The sequence below is a fragment of the Periophthalmus magnuspinnatus genome, chromosome 13, assembly GCF_009829125.3.
Source record: "Periophthalmus magnuspinnatus isolate fPerMag1 chromosome 13, fPerMag1.2.pri, whole genome shotgun sequence".
NCBI lineage: Eukaryota > Metazoa > Chordata > Actinopteri > Gobiiformes > Gobiidae > Periophthalmus > Periophthalmus magnuspinnatus.
This window is the reverse complement of record NC_047138.1, coordinates 2,082,455-2,101,849: the sequence shown is the minus strand read 5'-3', so window position 1 is coordinate 2,101,849 and position 19,395 is coordinate 2,082,455. Positions and strand designations below refer to the sequence as shown.

The 19,395-nt window shown below is 43.5% G+C and overlaps 1 protein-coding gene across 1 annotated transcript; it reads left to right on the top strand.

Moving 5' to 3' along the window:
* The first annotated feature begins 1,175 nt into the window (after nucleotides 1-1,175).
* Nucleotides 1,176-19,395, top strand: gap43 (growth associated protein 43). The gene is made up of 3 exons (XM_033977557.2): nucleotides 1,176-1,447; nucleotides 9,432-10,071; nucleotides 18,312-19,395. The coding sequence occupies exons 1-3, from the start codon at nucleotides 1,418-1,420 to the stop codon at nucleotides 18,386-18,388; spliced, it is 747 nt and encodes a 248-aa protein (XP_033833448.1). The 5' UTR covers nucleotides 1,176-1,417; the 3' UTR covers nucleotides 18,389-19,395.

The following is a 19,395-nucleotide window of genomic DNA, read 5'->3' as shown; positions in this document are numbered from 1 at the left end:
TCCTGGTTTAGCCCTGGTTTGGTCCTGGTTTAGTCCTGGTTTAGTCCTGTTTTAGTCCTGGTTCAGTCCTGGTTTAGTCCTGGTTTAGTCCTGTTTTAGTCCTGGTTTAGTCCTGTTTTAGTCCTGGTTTAGTCCTGGTTTAGTCCTGTTTTAGTCCTGTTTTAGTCCTGGTTTAGTCCTGGTTTAGTCCTGGTTTAGTCCTGGTTTAGTCCTGGTTTAGTCCTGGTTTAGTCCGGGGTCAGGTGGTGCTTGTAGCAGACGGTGTTAGACGGTGGTCCATTTGCCGGCTCCACCAGGAGACCACCCTTAACACTCCATCCCTTTGCCAAGTGCAGGAATAATCCTGTCACGGACTAGAATTGCGAAACCCTCCAGGAATACTTTTTTTTTTCTCTCTTTCCCCCCCCCCCCCCTCCTCTCTCCTCCTGCACCGAGCATCTGCTGGTGGTGTCAGAGCGGGGGTGGGGACTTCTCCTGACACTGTATACGACTGTGTGTGTGTGTGTGCGTATTATGAAAAGCAAACAGCGTGTGGGTGTTTTTTTTGCTACACTCACACTAATGGTTATAAATGGACTAAATGCTTTTTGTTACAGGCGCTCATTAGACGGCAAAAAAAAAAAAAAAAACCATGGGAAAAGGGGGATGTGAAGTGGGAGTCTGATGGTTCTGTGCTCTGTGCCTGTCTGCCACACCCGGGCCTCGCGTTCTGCTACTCCTCCTCCAACGCCATGCGAGTTTATCTGCGGCCGGTGTTACCATGAGAACGGAGTATGGGTATGGAGAGGGGGATGTCTCCAGGACCACAGATTCAGCATCCGCCGATACAAATCCACGCACAATCCCGGTGCTTGAGTGAACACTGAGGACGCACGGGTAGATTTTGGTTAGTTTAAATGATGTAAAAGCAGAATTTGGGTGGAGGAGGTGGATTAAACAGGCGGAGGAGGTGAAAATCAATAAAGGAAATCATAATCTAGTGACTGCTTTTTAAGTAAGACACTACAGGGTGGGGTTTCTTGCTCAAGCCATAGGGAAGATGTAGAAGAATCACTAAGAGGTAGTGATGGAGATGGGGAGGGGTGCGAGGGAAGAAGAAGAGGAGGAGGAGGAGGAGGAGGAGGAGAGAGCCGGCGAGGGTGGGGTTTATAGGGTGGGATCGGCCAAGTCCCTGTGAGCGGCGCGAGTGAAAAAGAGATACAGGGAGAAAGCCACGAGCTGAAGAGAAGCGTGCAAACTGGGATGAGTGATACACGCACCGGGCCCTTTCTTTAGCCTCCATCACGAGTGAGAGAAAGTGTGTGCACGGAGGAGAGCGCACAAGAGACTGAGAGAGTGAGAGAGAGTTGGAAGAAGAAGAAGAAGAAGCTTGAAGAATTTAGAAAAAGGAACAAAAGCGGGGACTAAAACTACAACTATGCTGTGCTGCATAAGAAGAACCAAGCCGGTAAAGTATCTATTTCACTGCGTTTTCTTAAAGTGTTGTGTTAAAGTTTGTAGTTTTGTTGGTTTTTTTTGGGATGGATTAACCCCAAAACGCTGTGGTTTGCTTTGAGTCCAGACACGCCTAGTTAATGTGATTATCCCGCATGACTGGATGTTGCCACAGTGTCTCCAGGACTTCACACTGTACTTGGCAAAGAGCAAAATCTAAACCAAATCAGTGGAATAAATCAAATATATCCAGGTTTATTAGAGAAAAGTGGGGTAAACTCACGTCTGTTTCTACAACGACTTGTTCTCCCAATTAGCCTGTGTGTAATGTAATGCTTCCTTAATTGACAAATCAGCACCAGACTTAATATCTTCATCGCGCAGACATTTTAGCGGCACTAAAGTAATTTTCCACAGTGAGGGAGAGCGAAAAAGAAAAAAAAAAAAGGGTGGGGTAAGGATTGAGTGAGAGGCACCATCGTGTCAGTGGCCTCTGGGGAGTACAATGGGAATAAATGAGTTAAAAGGATTATCATAGCCCTCCAGCTTCATAAGTGCACACTGTCAATGGAGGCGACTATGAAGTGTGCACTTGTTTTAAAGGGTGTGAAAGTAGGAGCGTTGGGTGGTTTTCCATAAGCCACAGATTTGCTTTTCTATCAGATAAAACTGTTGTAATGGTAAATGTCTGTATGGGTAACACAAATGCTGGATTTACCACACACTGGAATCCAATAATTGCTTCTTAAATGTCAGCTCGGATGAGTCATATCGGCGTTTGGAGACAATAGGAGAAAGAAAAGGATGCGAGACTTCTTGCCAGTTTGACAGACGTGCTGGATAGAGGCTCTGGCAGACTGGAAAGCACATGTAGACAGCGGAAAGAAAAGGTGAGAACGGGAGAAGGCAAAGGTGTGGGGGAAGGTAGGTATTAAAAAGACAAGAAGCAAAGTAGAAAATGAGATTGAGCCTCGAAAAACTACCCCCAGATGTAGCCGTGCTGACAGGATGAACGATGGAAAGACGTGGGAGGCGAATAAGAGCAAGACTGGAGAAAAAAAGACACAAAAACCCCCCCTAAAGCAGCGTGTGGGTCTTGCTAACAGTGCTACTGCTGCTGTTGCTGCTATGGCACACTGCAGCCATGTGGGTGAGGCACCGGCTTTTTCCCAACGCTGCCGCCGCGCGCTCCCCCTCCCCTCAACGTGCACGCTCCAAACGGGTCCTATACAAGCGCTTATAGTTTGTAAGACCTCGAATCTGTTTTTTAATGGCTTTGCGAGCAGAGAGCGTGGTTTGTGCAGCGGTTTGTCAAAAAAATGAAAGAAAAACTGTTGTATAATTGAAAGAATACCCATTTTGTGTCAACTCAACACCTGCAAACGGACAGAAATGATGTAATTTGAAAGCCACCCGTTTTCAGCCAATCCTCCGAGCCCACCTCTACTTCCTTGTCTGCCTTCCTTAGCTCCGCCCACACTCTGATATTGAACCCACACTGTTAATTAATCTGATATCACACTATAGATCTGGCTTAGCGCCTTCAGCACCACTGTAACATTACCCCCACAGCTAAAGCCACAGCCCTGATCCTTCCTCGTTTCTCTTTTTTTACCCCCCTTGTCCATCATAAATCCATTGCCTCTCGGTGTTGCCCTGCCCCTATGAGATCATGTGGTGATTGTGGAGCCTTTTGTTCGACCAGCGAGAGCCGGCGTAATTCAATTAAGAGGATGTTACCACGCTACTGGCTTTTGGCTCGCTTATGGGTTGCAAAAGGGGCACATTTCTCCCTATTTTCTTAACATACATATAGTTATTTCTCTTCCAAAGATGAGTTATCCCCCACCCCTCTCTCTCTCTCTCTCTCCACTCTGTTTCGCTCCCTCTCTCCCCTTTTTCTGCAGAAGATAACCGGCTAAATGGGTGTGGTACTCCGCTGTGTCTGCTAGTGCGAGAGAGAGGGAGAGAGAAAAAGCAGAGCGAAATGAGTGGGTAGCAGTTTGCACGCCGGGAATGAGAACGAACGCACACGGGGAGAAAAAAAAAAAAAATCGCTGAAACACAAGAGGAGGAGAAAATGCAAAGCTGTGGCAGACACGAGACGGTCTATAGTGTCTGGAAACGGCAGCTATTGAAAAGAAGCCAAACGTATATCACTAAGGTGTCAAATCCACTCTGTGCAGCATCATTTTTCACGTGATAATCCATAAAAAGAACCAGAATCGGGCTTTAAGATGCTAGTACAGGTCTCATTCATTCATCCAACTTGCAAAATGTAGCAAACGTTCACGCTCAACATCGTTAAATCACCTGTTACCTTGTTCCAAACGCATTTTTCCCAAGCAATATCCTTCAACAAAACCATTACGACAGCAGAAACTACAGTTAATTACACCTCTAGCTCGCGGCAGTACATTTGTGCCACATCTGGGCGGAGCAAAGGAGCAAATAAACTCCAGCTTCTCACTTGAATGGAGCAGAATACTAAAAGCACAAACAGGAGAATATATGCATTAGTTGTGGTTTTGTGGTTATTCATCCAGTTTTCATGCACTTCTGCTCTCCTCCCTCCCCTCCTCTTCCTCCAACAAGTCCCTAATGGCCCGGCGATGAGGCGGAGGCACGGGGAGGTGGCGGCGGTGTCTTCGGGGGATGGTTTTGTGTGCGTTTTGCGTTTGCGTGGAGGTGTGTGGTTATGGATCGGTCGGTGAGGCCGTTGACTCTCGGGGTGTGGTTCTCACGACAGACGCTGCCCACCCAAGGACACGGACAGTACGGGCACAAACGAGGCAGGAAAAGTCACGTCTCTAATGGAAATAGGACCATTTGCGACGCACTAATTGAGAAAATGAAGCCTAACGCAGCAAATAGCTTTATATTTTGACTATTAAGCACTTCAGCACTCAAAAGTAATTACAAACCTAAACGGCTTAAGATGGTGTAATTACTGTAGTGATATCACAGTGAACTCTCATTTTTAGACCAATTTCATTTCATTTCTGCACATGTTGGGTTAATGTTGGACTGTACTCCCCCAGATCTCCAAATGCCATTAATTCTCTAACACCAAACGACTTCTGGAACAAATCGTATTGATTTTGTGTAGCTAAATGTCATATATAATCAGCTGGACCAAAGAGCGATTGAAAACAGTCCTAGTTCTGCGCTGTTCACGATCTGAAGTAGGGAAACGGCGTATTTTCGCACGATATTCAGCGTTTAAAAGTGTAATCGTGTCGGTGAAGCTCACGCGCAATGGCGACGAGTTCATCTTGCACTTTAATCCCGCGCAAAAACCTCTAAACGTAACAGTTTCATTCATGATTTCCTCGTTTTCAGGCGCCATTTTTAGCACATTCATGAAAGAAAAAGTCAACAGTTGTAGTTTCCGTCGCTCTGAAACACACAGATCAGCCACAACTTGAGCGTCTCCTCCTGCCCCACGTCACCGTCGACATGATTTAGTACGACTGGAGGCGCTAACCATCTCGCCCGCGTCAGGGTCACTGAGTCTGTCCAATATTAGAGCCCGGAGAGCAAGGTTCATCTGTATTGTATAGACACCTCCTCCACCTATATACACCGCCTATATCCCTGAGGGTCTACAGGTCATAAATCCCAGCAGGGGGCTTCATTTGTACTATCTCCGAGACCAATCTGGGTCCATCATAAAACACGTGTCAGGGTAAAGATATCACGCCGTTCCTCCGCTCTTATCCGCAGTGATATATCTGAAAATATCTGTAAAAGTCTATTAAAACCCGGGCTCAAAGTCGACTTCGCTCCAGCGGCACGCCCTCTGTGTTCAACAATACTGGTGTTTTATCGTCCCTGAGCTCATAGGTGCCCGCAATTGCCAAAATATGACCCAGGCACTTAACTCTCAATAGAATTACTTACTGGATTATCGCAGTGACTCACGCTATTACGCGATTGTGATTGGGAATACGAGCGGGTGACATCAGCGCTACTCGAGGCAACAGGGTGATCTGTTCAGGAACGGGCGTGGACGCTGTGGACGTTAGCGTAGCCTGACCGCGAATGTGTTGTCATGATTTGAATTATTGATGTTTGTCTCGTCGCTATCGTTGAAAAATGCTTGTCTGTCAGTTTGTGCGTGCTTCATATGCATCGGTGAGGTCAAACGCACACACACGGGACGTTTATTAGCACTTTATCGCACTAAAATCTGCCCGAATATGCTCAAAAAACTCTCGTTATAAAGTGTAACGTTTAGCTCCACGGCCTGAATTTGAACCCCGGTCACGTCCGCTTCCTGCAGGCGCTTGTTCCACTTGTGCGGCACGCGTTTTCATTCATAAATACGAGCACGAGTGTTTCCCAAAGGTGCCGGCGCGCGACAAGGTGCACCCCTCTTTAAGTAAAGCCCCTTTTCGCTGTTTGATCTCGTCGTTGGTTTTAGCGGTGAGCGTGACACATATTTGCATCACAGCGCTAATGAAACGCTTTTTCCAATTAGCCCGCAGTGCCGTAGCCGCTGTTGTTGCCATAGATACCACACAACCACGTTTTTTTTACTATATTTGACTATATTTGACTGCAAACTGTATAAATATGTTGATTCAAGAATGGACAAGGGACAGGTGCTACGTGTTAAACATTAAAGGCAAAGGCTCCAAATGAACCGTGTCTCCGAAGGTTAATTAATCTAAATTGAACCGTGTCGCTCCCCGGAGAATAGTTCAGCAGCTGTCCCAAATGTAAAGGAAATAAATAGCTCCACTCTGCTGTGCGTTATGTGACAGCTGACTCATTTGTCTCTGCGAGTGGGACCCAGCAAAGCCCAAAGCAGTTTTACAATTTTAGACACTTAAAAATGAAATTGAAATGTTTTAGAGGTTGGACAAAGGTCGACCGTGTTCGATTAAAGGTTGTGGACTTGTTTTCGTGCAGGTTTAGGGTCAGATTTAGTCCAAATTTTGATGCACAAGTGTAAAAACATGAATATATACGACCAAAACACGCAAATATCGAAGGAATCTGCAGCTAAAATAGTTAAAAAACATTCAGTATTCACCTTATAATCAGCCGTGCTACAAAATGCCACGTTTTAGCTGAACACAAACTCTTCAAACTTACTCTGGCTTTTGTTGCACTTTTGTTTTTTCCCCCCATCATCATGACAAATGCACCGACACAGAAAAAAAGAAAGAAAGAAATAAAGAAAGAAAGAGAGCCTTGGCCCACACTTGAAATGCTTGTGTAATATGTATACGGTGCATGTTCACAGCGCAGGGAAAATTAATTTTTGATGTATTGTTCAGTCATTTCAGTCGCTCTCTGTCGAATATGAGACTTTTTCTTTTTTAGTAAAGACAGGGTTCCGTGTGCGACAAAGAGCGTCATGATTCTGAAGCGTTAGAAAAGAAAGATGAGTCAGTTTTAAGCGTCTTCCTGTTCACAAAGAGTAGGTTTATATCAGATGCCTTTCCTGGGATTCTTTGGAGAGAAATATGTGTGTGAAGCTGTTTTGTGCATTAGAATTGGCTCAACTGTAAACTGTGAAAGTCTACGAACCTTTTTGCTTCCGTTTTAAGATGAATTTGCAAAAACTAAAACCCATTTCTCGTGTTTCTCGAACCTTAAACGAGACGTCACAAAGCTCTGGTGGTGACAGGCCGACCGCATTTACAAACACGACCGTTTAAACACGCCGCGTTCTGCTGCATCCTTTTCACCCCCCACCCACTGTTCCTCCACCCTGTACCCCCACCGCCACAACACCACCCTCCCGAATAGCCCCACACACACACCGCTCGCCACCGGCCTGATTTACGACTTCCCATTGGCCGGTTTGCGCAGGGGGTCAGGTGCGCTGCCAATCACAGTGACATACAGCCCTTCATCGCAGTACCGACCGCGGCAGACAGCGCCGTGATGAGTTAGCACTCTCCGGTTGTCACGGTAACCTTTGATGGCGGGGAGGGGTATGGCGGTGAATGCTGAGGAGCGAGCAGAGCAGAGCCGGCAGTTCCCTAGCAGCCGAACGCCGGGCCGTGGAGAGAAAAAAAAAAAGCTACTGTACCCGATGAATAGAGATGCTTCATTACCGTTCAACAAGCTCTCGTGTTTTTATGCTCTTAAAGATTACATTAGTCGTAACAGATGCTCCAGACTTCGATGAACGGCTCACGTGGATTTAAATCGCTTCTAATCGCAGTTCAAGGACGGTCTTGTGTACTGTGGATACACCGTAAATGCTTCTGCCCCGGTCCGGTGTCTTATTACGACGAGACAATAACACACAGACACACACTTTACTCTCGTGTTTCATATCGCCACTAAATCTGTCCAAGTGCTACATAAAACATTGTGGATTCATAGCCTTGTCAACAACGAACACACAAACAGCAGACTCCATCCAAGCCACTCAGACTTCGCTGTGCTCGTGTGGTGTTATTATTTGGGCTGACAAAGGTGCGACTTACAAGTGTTCTCCGTAAAAAAACGATGCACTTGGCAAAATCTGGGACGACGCTGTGGAAAATACTGGTTCTTATGTTCTCGCAGGATCAAATATTGCAGCCTGGTTGGCGTTTTTTGGCTTCGATTTGGTTAAATGATTGTTTTCCCTTGTCACTCATCAATAGTTTAGTCAATATTTATATAAAAAGTCTGAATTTGTGCCTTGACATAAACCAAAATCCAGTTCTTTGGTTCTTCTAACATGGCAACCACTGACTGGACATGTTTTTTTTTATTTAAATAATTGACTCAATGTTGTTTTTGTTGATTGCTGGCAAATAAAAAATGGCAAATAGTAGAAATATTCATGCAAAAACATATCTGTGGTTAGTTCAAAGTCGTACGTGGCACCTGTGGGACTTACATTTGTTTCACTCGTCCTTTTTTTCATGCTTTTTCCAAGTACTACATCAGGTTTACACATTATTTCTTCGCTTTCTTCCTCAATAAAAGCCATTACCCCACAGCTTTACACATAAGTTTTATATACGTTGCTTATCCTGCACATTTTATTTGACAAGTGTAATATTTCTGGATTATATTTTGATGTTTTGCTTCATTTGTGCCGCTTTCACTGCTCTTCATTCATCCTTTCATTTGATTTGATTTTGTTTTCATTAGATTTATAAGCCTCATAACACAGCCGGGTTTTTGACGGACGGCTTTGGAGCAGGTATCGCAGGTAACGTCATTAAACACTTTTTGTATTACGTTTATGTCTTTTCCTCCTCTTTTCCCTTTTCTCCATCCAGCCCTTCACCTTTGCCCTTGTTTAATATATTTATTTTCATAGTTCAGCCTCTTAATACCTTCGTCTACTCGTCTTTGACCTAGTTTTTCCTGTACCGTATCCTTGATTGATTCCAGATTTTTCCTTTTTCCTGAGAGTAACGGCGTAGAAATACTTTGACGCTAGTGACATCTCCTTTAACGAAACCTGGAATGAAACTTGAAATTGTCCAGAAATGTATTCATGGGTTTCAGCTTCGTGTTCCATGCAACATTTTGACGACTTTCTCCCATTTAAGACATAATATTTAGTTTTAAAATGGTCGAAATCCTTCTGAAACCCATGGATCCAACTCCAACCAATCAGAAAATGTAACTTGGGCTGATGTTTTGTCTCTTATCGGTCGTGAATTAGCCAAGAACATTACCCCAAAACATTTGATTGCCTCTTTGATTGGTTTCTTTCTACGGAATTTTATCTAGACATAGTTTCAGTCGCTTAAAATTCCTTGAAATGAAAATCAAAACAAGAGAAGATGCTTGGCAAGGCTGCTACGACTTTTGTTTCTTTATTGGGTTTCCTGATAATCTTGGGAGGCGTCAGTAGCGTTCGTGCCAACAAAGTCTTCCATCTTTAGAGAACCTTTTGAGAAATGTTACTTTTTAGGAAGAAGTAACATTTGCTCCCACAAAAATTCCCAAGTTTCCTCTTTTGTGAGTTAAACTAGGTCAGCTTTTTTGGATTTGTTTGTAATACTTTCCTTTCTCGTGGGCTGCAGGTGGAGAAGAACGAGGATGCCGACCAGAAAATCGAGCAGGACGGGACGGCCAAACCCGAGGATAACAAGGCTCACAAGGCTGCTACCAAAATACAGGCGAGCTTCCGTGGACACATAACTCGGAAAAAGATGAAAGACGGAGAAGATGACAAGGAAGAGGAAGCTCCCGTCAACGGAGAGAACGTGGTGAACGGCGTAGAGGAAGACGGAGAGGACGCCAAGAGCACAGAAGAAGCGAAGGAAGACGCGCCTGCCAAGGAGTCGAAGAAAGAAGAGGAGAGCCAAGCCAAAAGCCCCGAACCAGAGAAGCCCGCTAACTCTCCGGCTCCTCCCGCTGAATCGGCGGCGTCTCCTGTAGCTCCACCCGCCGCCGCCGCCGCTACCTCCCCGACGGCCGAAGCCCCGAAAGCCGAACCGAAAGCGGAGGAGAAAGCGGAGGAGAAGCCCAAAGAGGTGGAAGCGGCCAAGAGTCCCACCACGGCGCCCCCGGCCCCCGCCCCCACCCCTGTGCCCGTGAGCGAGGAGAAAACCGAGGAGGAGCAGAAGAGCGAAGAGAAGACGGAGGAGGACAGACAAGCCGACGTGCCTGCCGCTGTAAGCCCGACAGCGGACAAGGAGGAGTCTAACCAAACAAAAGAAGGTACGCTCCATCGCTTCGCACAGACACACTCAGCGAAAAATGTGAGAAACCAGAGTGCAAGCGAGAGGGTTTTTCATTTGGGAGGTTCTGTCGGACCGCACTGGGTTATGGATGATGTTCGTAAAGAATCGATGTGTATATCAAAAAAACATAGTGCGTGAAATAGCTTTTTTTTTACCCATATGCAGGAAAAGTGCTCATATATCAACACAGAACTAGGGCGTTTTGTAAAATAAATAGGTCGATGGAGTTTAGTTGAAGCAAATTTGGGATTAGTCAGAATTATACGCACAAAACAAAAAGGAGAATGCATAGAGTGAGGTACATGTGGTTTAATTCAACTCTACGTGACCAGGATATGTCCAAAACTAATGTAAAATATCAAAATATATCTACAGTCTAATGCAGGGGTGTTCATTACGTCGATCGCAATCTATCAGTCGATCACGAAGACATTTTGTGTAGATCACGTCCCGTCATCCATCCAGTCACATGACTAATATACAGGACAGTCAGATGACACCTGACTCAAGGTCACATCATGGACGCTGCACACGCAGAAACAAGTGCGAGTTAGTTTAACCCTATAGCGTCAGATCCTATCGTCGCCGAGAGCGGGTTGTGGACTTTCCAGCAGCGTAACTCCGCCCAGTCGTGCTCTCATGTAAATTCAAACGGCGTCTCAAAGTGGAGACATGGGGCTATCCTAATATTTTACTGTCATTACAGTAAATCTGCCTCTGTTGTCCCTCGAAGGCGACGAATGAGAGCGCGGTTTTTGTTTTTTATGGCTATAAAAAAAAGACAAAACCGAAATCAACATGATTATCTCTGTTATCGCTTTCAAATGAAAAATGCAATTTTACTCCTGTCTGTCAGAAGCTTCTGCCCAAACTCTGCATCCCTCACTGATTCTATTCAGTGTCAGAGCAGAAATCATCATTCAAGTTATGAACATGTAAGAAGTTCAGTTGTGTTGTGCAGTTTTATCTCATGTACATGAAAATGCACTGTACATGTAAGAATTCATAACACATTTACAAATAAATATATGTTTAACGTTTTTGTATTAGGTGGCAGATCTTTCAGACACGATCATTTTAAAAGTAGCTCACATACTGAGCAGCCCTGATCTAATGCAAGAACGTTTATAGAGTACTTTTGGAGAAATGCAGCTTTCGTCCTATAACTTCACTGAAACTGGTCCACGTTCTTCATCATTTATATCCTCATTACTTGCAAAATACAAATTAAAACCACAATTCCCCCAAACAATCCATGTTTTTCCACATTTTTGCCTGACATCCAAACATTCTCTTCGCCCTAAAGTGGCGTCTCGTTGACTTCCACACTTCCGCGCTCATTCCCGATGCAGAAACCGTTTCCCTGTTTACAAACGCTCTTTAAAACTAATATGAATAAACGAACCCACCAGTGCGTTTATCGAAGCAACACTCAACGCTGCAGTGAAAGACACAGCTGCCTTTTAAAGAGCCTCTATCAATAATGAACACAATGAAGATCTGCTTTATCCAACAGCACTTCTGAATTATTATTTAAGCTGCATTAGACTCTTAATAAACTTCGATGTAAAGATAAAGCTAAATGTTGTGCTTGGCTGACACCGCAGGAAATGAATGTGCATTGAGAAGGGTGAGATCGTCTGGCACCGCTCCAAATATATCAGCTCCAATCACGTTTAATATTGGATTAGAGCTCGGCAGGAACACAATGAAATGCAGTTATTGATCTTGTTAAATGAGCTGAGAATGTGACAAAAACACTCAGAGTATACTCAGAGAAGAGGAAATTACTACGACTACAAGTATGAATATTATTGTAACTCCCATTCAAATTTTGTCCATTTCAGTCCAAAAATAAACATTAATACAAGTTTTACGGAAGTCCTAAGTCAGATTAAAAGGAGAGGGTCGTTTCCAGATGTAAAAATGACTCCAAGATGCCACACGTTTGTCGTTTTCCTTTGCTCGCTTTGTTATCGAGCGTGTTTCTTGTCATTTACATCTCCGTGTGAAGCACCAGTCACATCAATGGCACTCACGCGATCGTCGAGTCAAATGAAAAAAAACAGAAACGAGGTGGAAATTAATGATCTCATTACCGTTTGGTTACACGGTGCAGCAGGTTCAAATGTTTGATGAAATACCTGGCGTCTGCTTCTAATAGATTTCAAAGACTATCGCCGTATGACGTCTTATTATCGCCAAACCGTGGAGTTAACAGCGACCGGGGAGGTTAAGAAACTGCCCGTGCGCTGTGTAAATGCAGTTTTGCCAAATAAACTTGATGCAAACTTCATGGTTCTTCAGCAAGAAAAAAAAAAAAAAAGTTTGTCGTCTCTATCACCGATAAAACGCCACAACTGCATCAGCGAACGAGCCACAGGTTTTATGCAAATAGAGCTCAAAAACTACCACGTACATCCACGTTCTTCCACTTATCTGAGGCCGGGTCTAAGCAGGGACTCCCAGACTTCCCTCACCCCAGACACGTCCTCCAGCTCCTCCGGTGGGACCCCAAGGCGTCCCCAGACCGGACGAGAGGCACAGTCCCTCCAGCGTGTCCTGAGTCTTCCCCGGGGCCTCCTCCCGTGTGACCGAGCTCCTCACCCTCTCTCTAAGCCTCGGAGGAACCCCATTTCGGCCGCTTGTATCCGCGATGCTAGTCTTTCGGTCATTACCCAAAGTTCGTGAGGACAGAAACGTAGATTGACCGGTAAATCGAGAGCTTCACCTTTCGACTTAGCTCCTTTTTGATCGCAACAGACGACACAACGGCCGCATCCATCTGTTAATCTCACGCTCCATCCTTCCCTCACTCGTAAACAAGACCCGGAGATACTTAAACTCCTACCACCTGCAGAGGGCGCCACCTTTATCCAGTCGAGAACCTTGGCCTCGGATTTGGAGGAGCTATAGCTTCCCACTCGGCTGCCATATTGTGACTAATTAGCGACGAAAGACCCGTGAACATGAGCAAAGACTCGCATCATAATGGAAAAAAGAGTTGACCAAATACTTAATTAAGGAGCTAGGGTTGAGCGTAAGGATTAAGAACTTAAGAATTTACTAATCCTGAACTAATCCTACCAAAAAATAAATCTTTCTTCATGTTTTGTTATAAAAATATGTCACAAAACAAACTTATAAACTTGACTTTGGGTCAGACAGGTAGTTCATGTCGCAGTGGAGAGAATAGACGGTGAAGGCAGCGGAGGAAAGAAAAAAAAAAAAAGTATACACGAAAAAGTAGGTCAACCCGAGAAGCGCTGTCTCCGCGTCGTCATGGTTACCACCTCGATGGGATGGCTGGGCCGTGCACCGAGTGAACTGGCGCGGAGGCTTATAACAGGTGCTCTTGTTTTTGAATGATTAATGACGGTCGCGATCTCCTCCGTGGAAAAGTCTGGCATAAATAAACACACACACACACACACACACAAAAGCGCTAATTAGTGAGACTTCTGGCTTGTTCACAATCTGTCGACCAAAGATGAATATTTATAGCGTTTTTGGTTAAGGTTTGTCAGAGTAAAAAGGTAAAAATCTTGGACAGGGGATGCACAAGGACATGAGGTATTAGAAAGTAGGTTGAATTATGCATGAGGCAGCAGAAGGTTGATCCAAAATAGCGCTACAGCTACATTGCTAATCCGCGTGGCAGGCTACAGTTAGCGACATCCGGCCAAGTTGTCAAAGTGAGAGCGCTGCATATTCACACCGGCCTGGTACTGTCTGCAGCCTCATTATACAAACAAAAATGGACAGCAAGAATAACAAAGGGTTCTACCTGCAAACGACGGGAATATAATAGGGTTTTGATCGTAGTTAAGTCGTTTTGATGATACGATACAGCCCCATATGACAGAAAACGACGTGAAATGGTCCGTTTATTATCAGTTTGCGTCACGTTTATCCGCCTTGACCTCAAAATAAACGTGGCAAATGCTGAAGTGGTTCTTAAATAAGTTCGATTTGACTGCGTAGTTTTCAGCCTTTTGCAGAATTTGCCGTAAACCCCAGAAAATTATTTAATTCTACACGTTATTTCCTGATTCCCGTTGCATTTTAATGTTTACAAAATGCTCAAAAAGATGTATTTAAGCAAAGATACACTTCAAAGTCAACTCAAGAAGTATAAAGTAGTGATGAAACTCAGAGTAGCATAATTAGCTCCTGGAAATAAAACACATAGAATCATTTAAGATGGATATTTAGACTCGTATAAACACCGAGCGCCGTTTAGTTTCCAAAAATACTTTCCAATCATCATTTTTACTATAAATGTATGCGCTCTTGGGGGCCCTCTGGTGGCCTCGGGGCCCTAAGCAGCTCCTTACTCTGTTTATAGTCTGGACTGGCCCTGGTCTTTGTTATTGTGCTGCATTACCACTCCAAACCAGTAGGTGGAGTAAAGCGCTGTAACAATACTTCGCTCTACAAACGGCTAACTGTGGATGAACAGAAATCATGCCACAGAATTAGTTTAAACACTGTGACCAAGAATGTAAACGTGAGATTTTTATTGATTATTTATTTATTTTTTAAATGAAATAAAATACAAAATGTTTTAAACGGCTTAAAGTGAAGTTAAAGTTGTTTCTTTTTAACGGTCTGTAGCCAAACATCTGTGAGGAAATGCAGTTATTAGGATGTTTGGAGCTGAAATCTGACGATAGAGGAAAATATTTGGCTTTTTTGTCACAGATTTTGTAACAAAAATGCACAAAAATCCAGAAATTGAACCATAAATAGTGAATTATCACAAGAGAAATTGAAGATTCAGTTTGTGTCTTTCTGTTGCCATAGTGACCTGATTCTGCCCATTGATTCTGACACTTTTGCCATGAAACGCTCCAAACTGCACTGTGTTTGTGGTGGTTTTGACGCTAAAACTTGATATAAAGCAGGTTTATTTGTGTAAAAAGTTAAATGTCCAGAGTTAAAGCCTCTAAAACGAGACAAAACGTTTTAGGAGTGAAGATGTTTCGCTGCTCGTCCGCTTCTTCTTCAGTTCTTGTTTGTATTATGCACGTTTTTATTGGGCTTTTGGTAAAACTTTACGACAAACGTGAAGAAAGACTTGTTTTTATTAGTTATTTGTAAGTTCCTAAGTAAATAGTGGACGAGCTTGGACTTGGACGAGCAGCGAAACGTCTCCACTCTTACAACTTTTTGTCCCGTTGACGGATTTAACTTTGTCTTTTACGATGGATCCGACCTGGACGACTGAGGGATTCGGATTGCGACGATTCTCTGCGAGTCTTTTAACGTCTTTATGATCCGTTTAGAACTTTTTTTTGCCATCACGATCGATGTCGACGCACACGGCAACGTCCAGAATCAGCTGGAAATTCCCTGCGTTAAGAGAAACAAACTGTTTTTTTACATTTTACAAATCGCCATAATCGAGTAACGTCTCAGGATCGTGCATCTCCGGCCGTTAGACGTTTGACTTTGTCGGTAAAACGCGGTTGTAACTTTCACGCCGCTTACTCAATCAGGCCGTGGCGAGCTTTTAAAGTGCTCTGACGGAAACTGTTTTTGCCCCGTCTGAGCGTTAAAGAGGGTGACGTTAGCGGGAGGCTGTAGCGGCGGTTGCTAGCGGGCTAATTAGCGCTCGTACCTGTATCATCAGCCATGACTCACTCTTCGGGCTTAGCTCCTCCTTTGTCTTCCCGACTTTTGTTGCACATTCTCTCACCCCAGTCCCCTCCGCATGATGTCATCCTCCATCCCCCGTCCTCCACCCGCTCCGCCCCCACCCAGCACCCACCTCACTGTCTATTAAAGGACTATGAGATCACCCCGCCGTGAAATCATCCCTCAGCGGGCACTTAGCCAAACGTCTCCATTGGCTAAAAGGGTTTGCGTGTCGTTTCTACCTGAAATGACCCGACGTGGATCTGATATTTTACAGAATGTGGCTTTAATGGGGTCCCAGAAGTAAAGAAAAGGGCAAATATAAAGTGTAATAACTGTTATAATATTGATTTTGTGCTTTTATTGATCTCGATTGGCCGCACAGACTGGATAAACGTGTCGAAATATTTTACAAAAAGCATCTTATCTCTTTATTTCTGCACATTTTTCAATCCTATTGCAAAGGAAAACTGTTTTTTTTTCCTGCTTTTTACATCACATATACAATTTTAATGGTTAACTCCCAACAGAAATGCTTTTACCCAGAATACCTTGCTTCACAAAACTGCTTGACCTACTTTCCAATCGTTATTCAGCATCGTCCAAACTGGCCTGTGCTCATGAAAACACAAAATATGAGACACGAGAGGAGAGAATAGAGGCCGTACTGATGGAAAATATGTTTCAGGACTGATATTTTAATCCTAATCCAATGAAAATCCAACTGGAATGTGTAAAATATGTCGATAAATGTTTAAATTAATGGACTTTTGCAGCTTTAAGTCGTGTTTTAATGCAGTTACCGCCTCAAAAAACAAACCTGGAATTGTGTTTTGTTTCATTTACGCTACGTTTTACCTTTAATTCAGTGGAGTTTTTTTCAGTTTGAGAGAAAAACTCAGCGTAAATGTGTAGAGTTTGTGAGTTAAACGTATGAGAATGAAACAAAACACAACACGCGACAACATAAATAACACAGATTTGTAATATTTCATTGATTTATTTACTATAAATACTCAAAATCCACGGTTTGGATTTGTAAATCTCATTCATAATTCTGTAAAATCTGTTGATAATCTGCGTCTACGTCCAGAATCGATGGTTTTATTTACAAACCTCCCTCGTCTTTAACTTCTTGCCTCACGTCTCGAGGTTTGTCTCAAAGTGAAGCGTGTAGCGTGTTCAAAATATCGAAGGCACAAAGTGTGAAGTGTCCGGCCTCTCCTTTAAAAGTCCATTTGGTAAAGATCCAAACGGAGCTATGGATTTATGTTCTTCTTCTGACATTGATTTAGAAACACAGAGACACTTCCCTCTCCGTCCGAAAGAGGAAGGGCAGATATCGGCGCTTGTTCCGGGACGTGTTTGACTTTTACAAATAGAAGGAAAAAACCAAACGTACACAAGTGTTTACCTGTTACATGACGCGTACAAGTTGTTCTGAGATAAACACACGAGTCTATTTAAGTGTAACGACCCAAGTCCATCCACAACACGGAGCATAAACGACTTTTTGCATAATTCTTCCTCTCACTAAAGCAGCAGAGTGCGGCTTTTGCTAATCCCGTCTGTAAGTGACAGATGAGAACACGGTGCGGCTTAAGTAACACTTAAGTAACACACGGCTGACATTTTTGGGTGATTTTTCTTTTTCTTTCTTCGTTTTTTTGCTGATCCGATTCCTACAAAACGCTTAAATGTCAGTTGTTCGTTCCTGTCCCAGTTTTCTCCCTGCAGCTCTGGAGAAACGACTCGTGTAAGTTTGTGGTGAAGGGTTTGATGACTTTTTGTGTCTGTGCAGATGGATGGATTTTGAGCAATTAAACTTTGCAATAAAACAAAAAAAAGCAGAATTATTTGAACCTCCTCAGACCTGGGATATACATGTGCAGACGACACATTCTGGGTTGTTTAGGCCACAATACAAATTTATTTCTTTACAAGTTCCTGGTGTCCACATATGAGGACGTTATACTGCCCCTTAGTGGTGACAGGAGAGAATCACACTTTATATTTAGATTCCAGATGGACTTTGTTAAAGGCTCAGGTGTCTGCAGATCTTCACCTGAGACACAAATGTTGTTTCTCATTTTGTTTTTACTCAGGACAAATGTTTCAGGCGTTTAATAAATAGTTTTCGCTAAAGTTTATTCAAATGTGACTTTATTGTTACTATCGATGATTAAAACGTAGAACAAATGTCTAATATGTGACATTATTCTTTGTTTTTTATATCATCAGGTCCAAATAACAAAGAGACATGAATAAAGCCATGACAGAGCTCAAGTCCTAGATTAATGCCATACTGTGGAACATTTCAGGGCACAGCTATAAATCTCCATGGAGCCGAGCAGCCGGTTTATTATCGAACCAGATCAGGAACGTTTAGTTTATGTCACCGAGACGTAACCTCCAGAGATTTAAAGGAGAAGCTTTTGTTTTAGAACTTTGAGGAATGTGATCTGACCTCGATGTAACATTTGTCTTCCTCCTCCTCCTCCTCCTCTCCTCCTCTCCTCCTCTCCTCTCCTCCTCCTCCTCTCCTCCTCTCTCTCTCCCCCTCCTCCTCCTCCTCAGATGCTGCAGAGGAGAGTAAACCTGAGGCCCCCGCTCCAGCAGAGGGCGCAGACGCCCCTGAGTCCCAGGACGACTAAGCCCGAGCTGAAGAATGAATGAAAGAGGAACAACCCAGATCTAAAATGGTGGCTCTTCGCTCTTCGCTCTTCGCTCGTTCCTTCCGAGTGCGAGAGTCGTTTCTATTTGTTTGTCATTTTTTGTGTGGCAATGATTTTCTCGGGGGGAGTTTCCAGTGTGGAGTTTTTTGGCTCATACTAAGAGAAAGTGGTGATGAAAAATGATTGTGAACGTGAGGAAGACGAAGTTTGATTTTATTTAATGACACTATTTATGCTTAGTGGTAGAACAGATGCACCCAACTGGATGTGACACATGAGGTGCACTGCACTGAGGTGCGGGGCATTTTTCTTAGCATTAACATTTAGAATCTGTTTGCAGCTGCACGCACAAACAAACTGTGACCGATGCAAGTTTAGTCTTTACCCTGTAGGACACAGCACTGACACATTTGAACAAACGAATGTAATTATGTGTTGTCCAGTTGGGGGCGCTCTCCTGTATCCAAATGAACTATACTCCATATTGAGCTGGACACGTTCGAGCTCAGTTTACACTTTTACAAACGTGTTTACTCACATGTCACTAAAGGACCTGCTGCCATTTTAATATATATCAAATCTGCTATAGTACCATGTAAATTTGCTTTTACTTGACAAATTGTGAGAACAGTAGCATGAACCATCGAACCAGATGCATGATGGGAACTCTCCCTCTGAGAGGAACTTTTTCGCAGTCACAAAAACTTAAGAGGTGGCGGCTTCTTTTTGATGTCTTTGATGTTGTTATGACAGTTTATAAGAATTGGAAAAAAAAACTCTTGCACTGATGTTGAAAAAGAGAAAAAAGTCAATGAAAAATCAAACGAACAAAAACAAAAAATACTTTTCCTATGTTTCAGTGAGTGCAATGTCCAGTTTCAACTTATCCAGGAGTTTCAAACTTGTGAGAAAAAATGCGAAAAAAAAATTCAAATGGTTTAATGTCTGTTTTCAAAATAAAGCAAATGTGCCAATTACCATCAGAA

Excerpts from the sequence above, each read along its gene's own strand:
- gap43 (XM_033977557.2), top strand. The coding sequence starts at position 1,418 with ATGCTGTGCTGCATAAGAAGAACCAAGCCG. Across the intron at positions 1,448-9,431 it reads GCATAAGAAGAACCAAGCCG|GTGGAGAAGAACGAGGATGC; the intron begins GTAAAGTATCTA and ends CGTGGGCTGCAG. Across the intron at positions 10,072-18,311 it reads GTCTAACCAAACAAAAGAAG|ATGCTGCAGAGGAGAGTAAA; the intron begins GTACGCTCCATC and ends CCTCCTCCTCAG.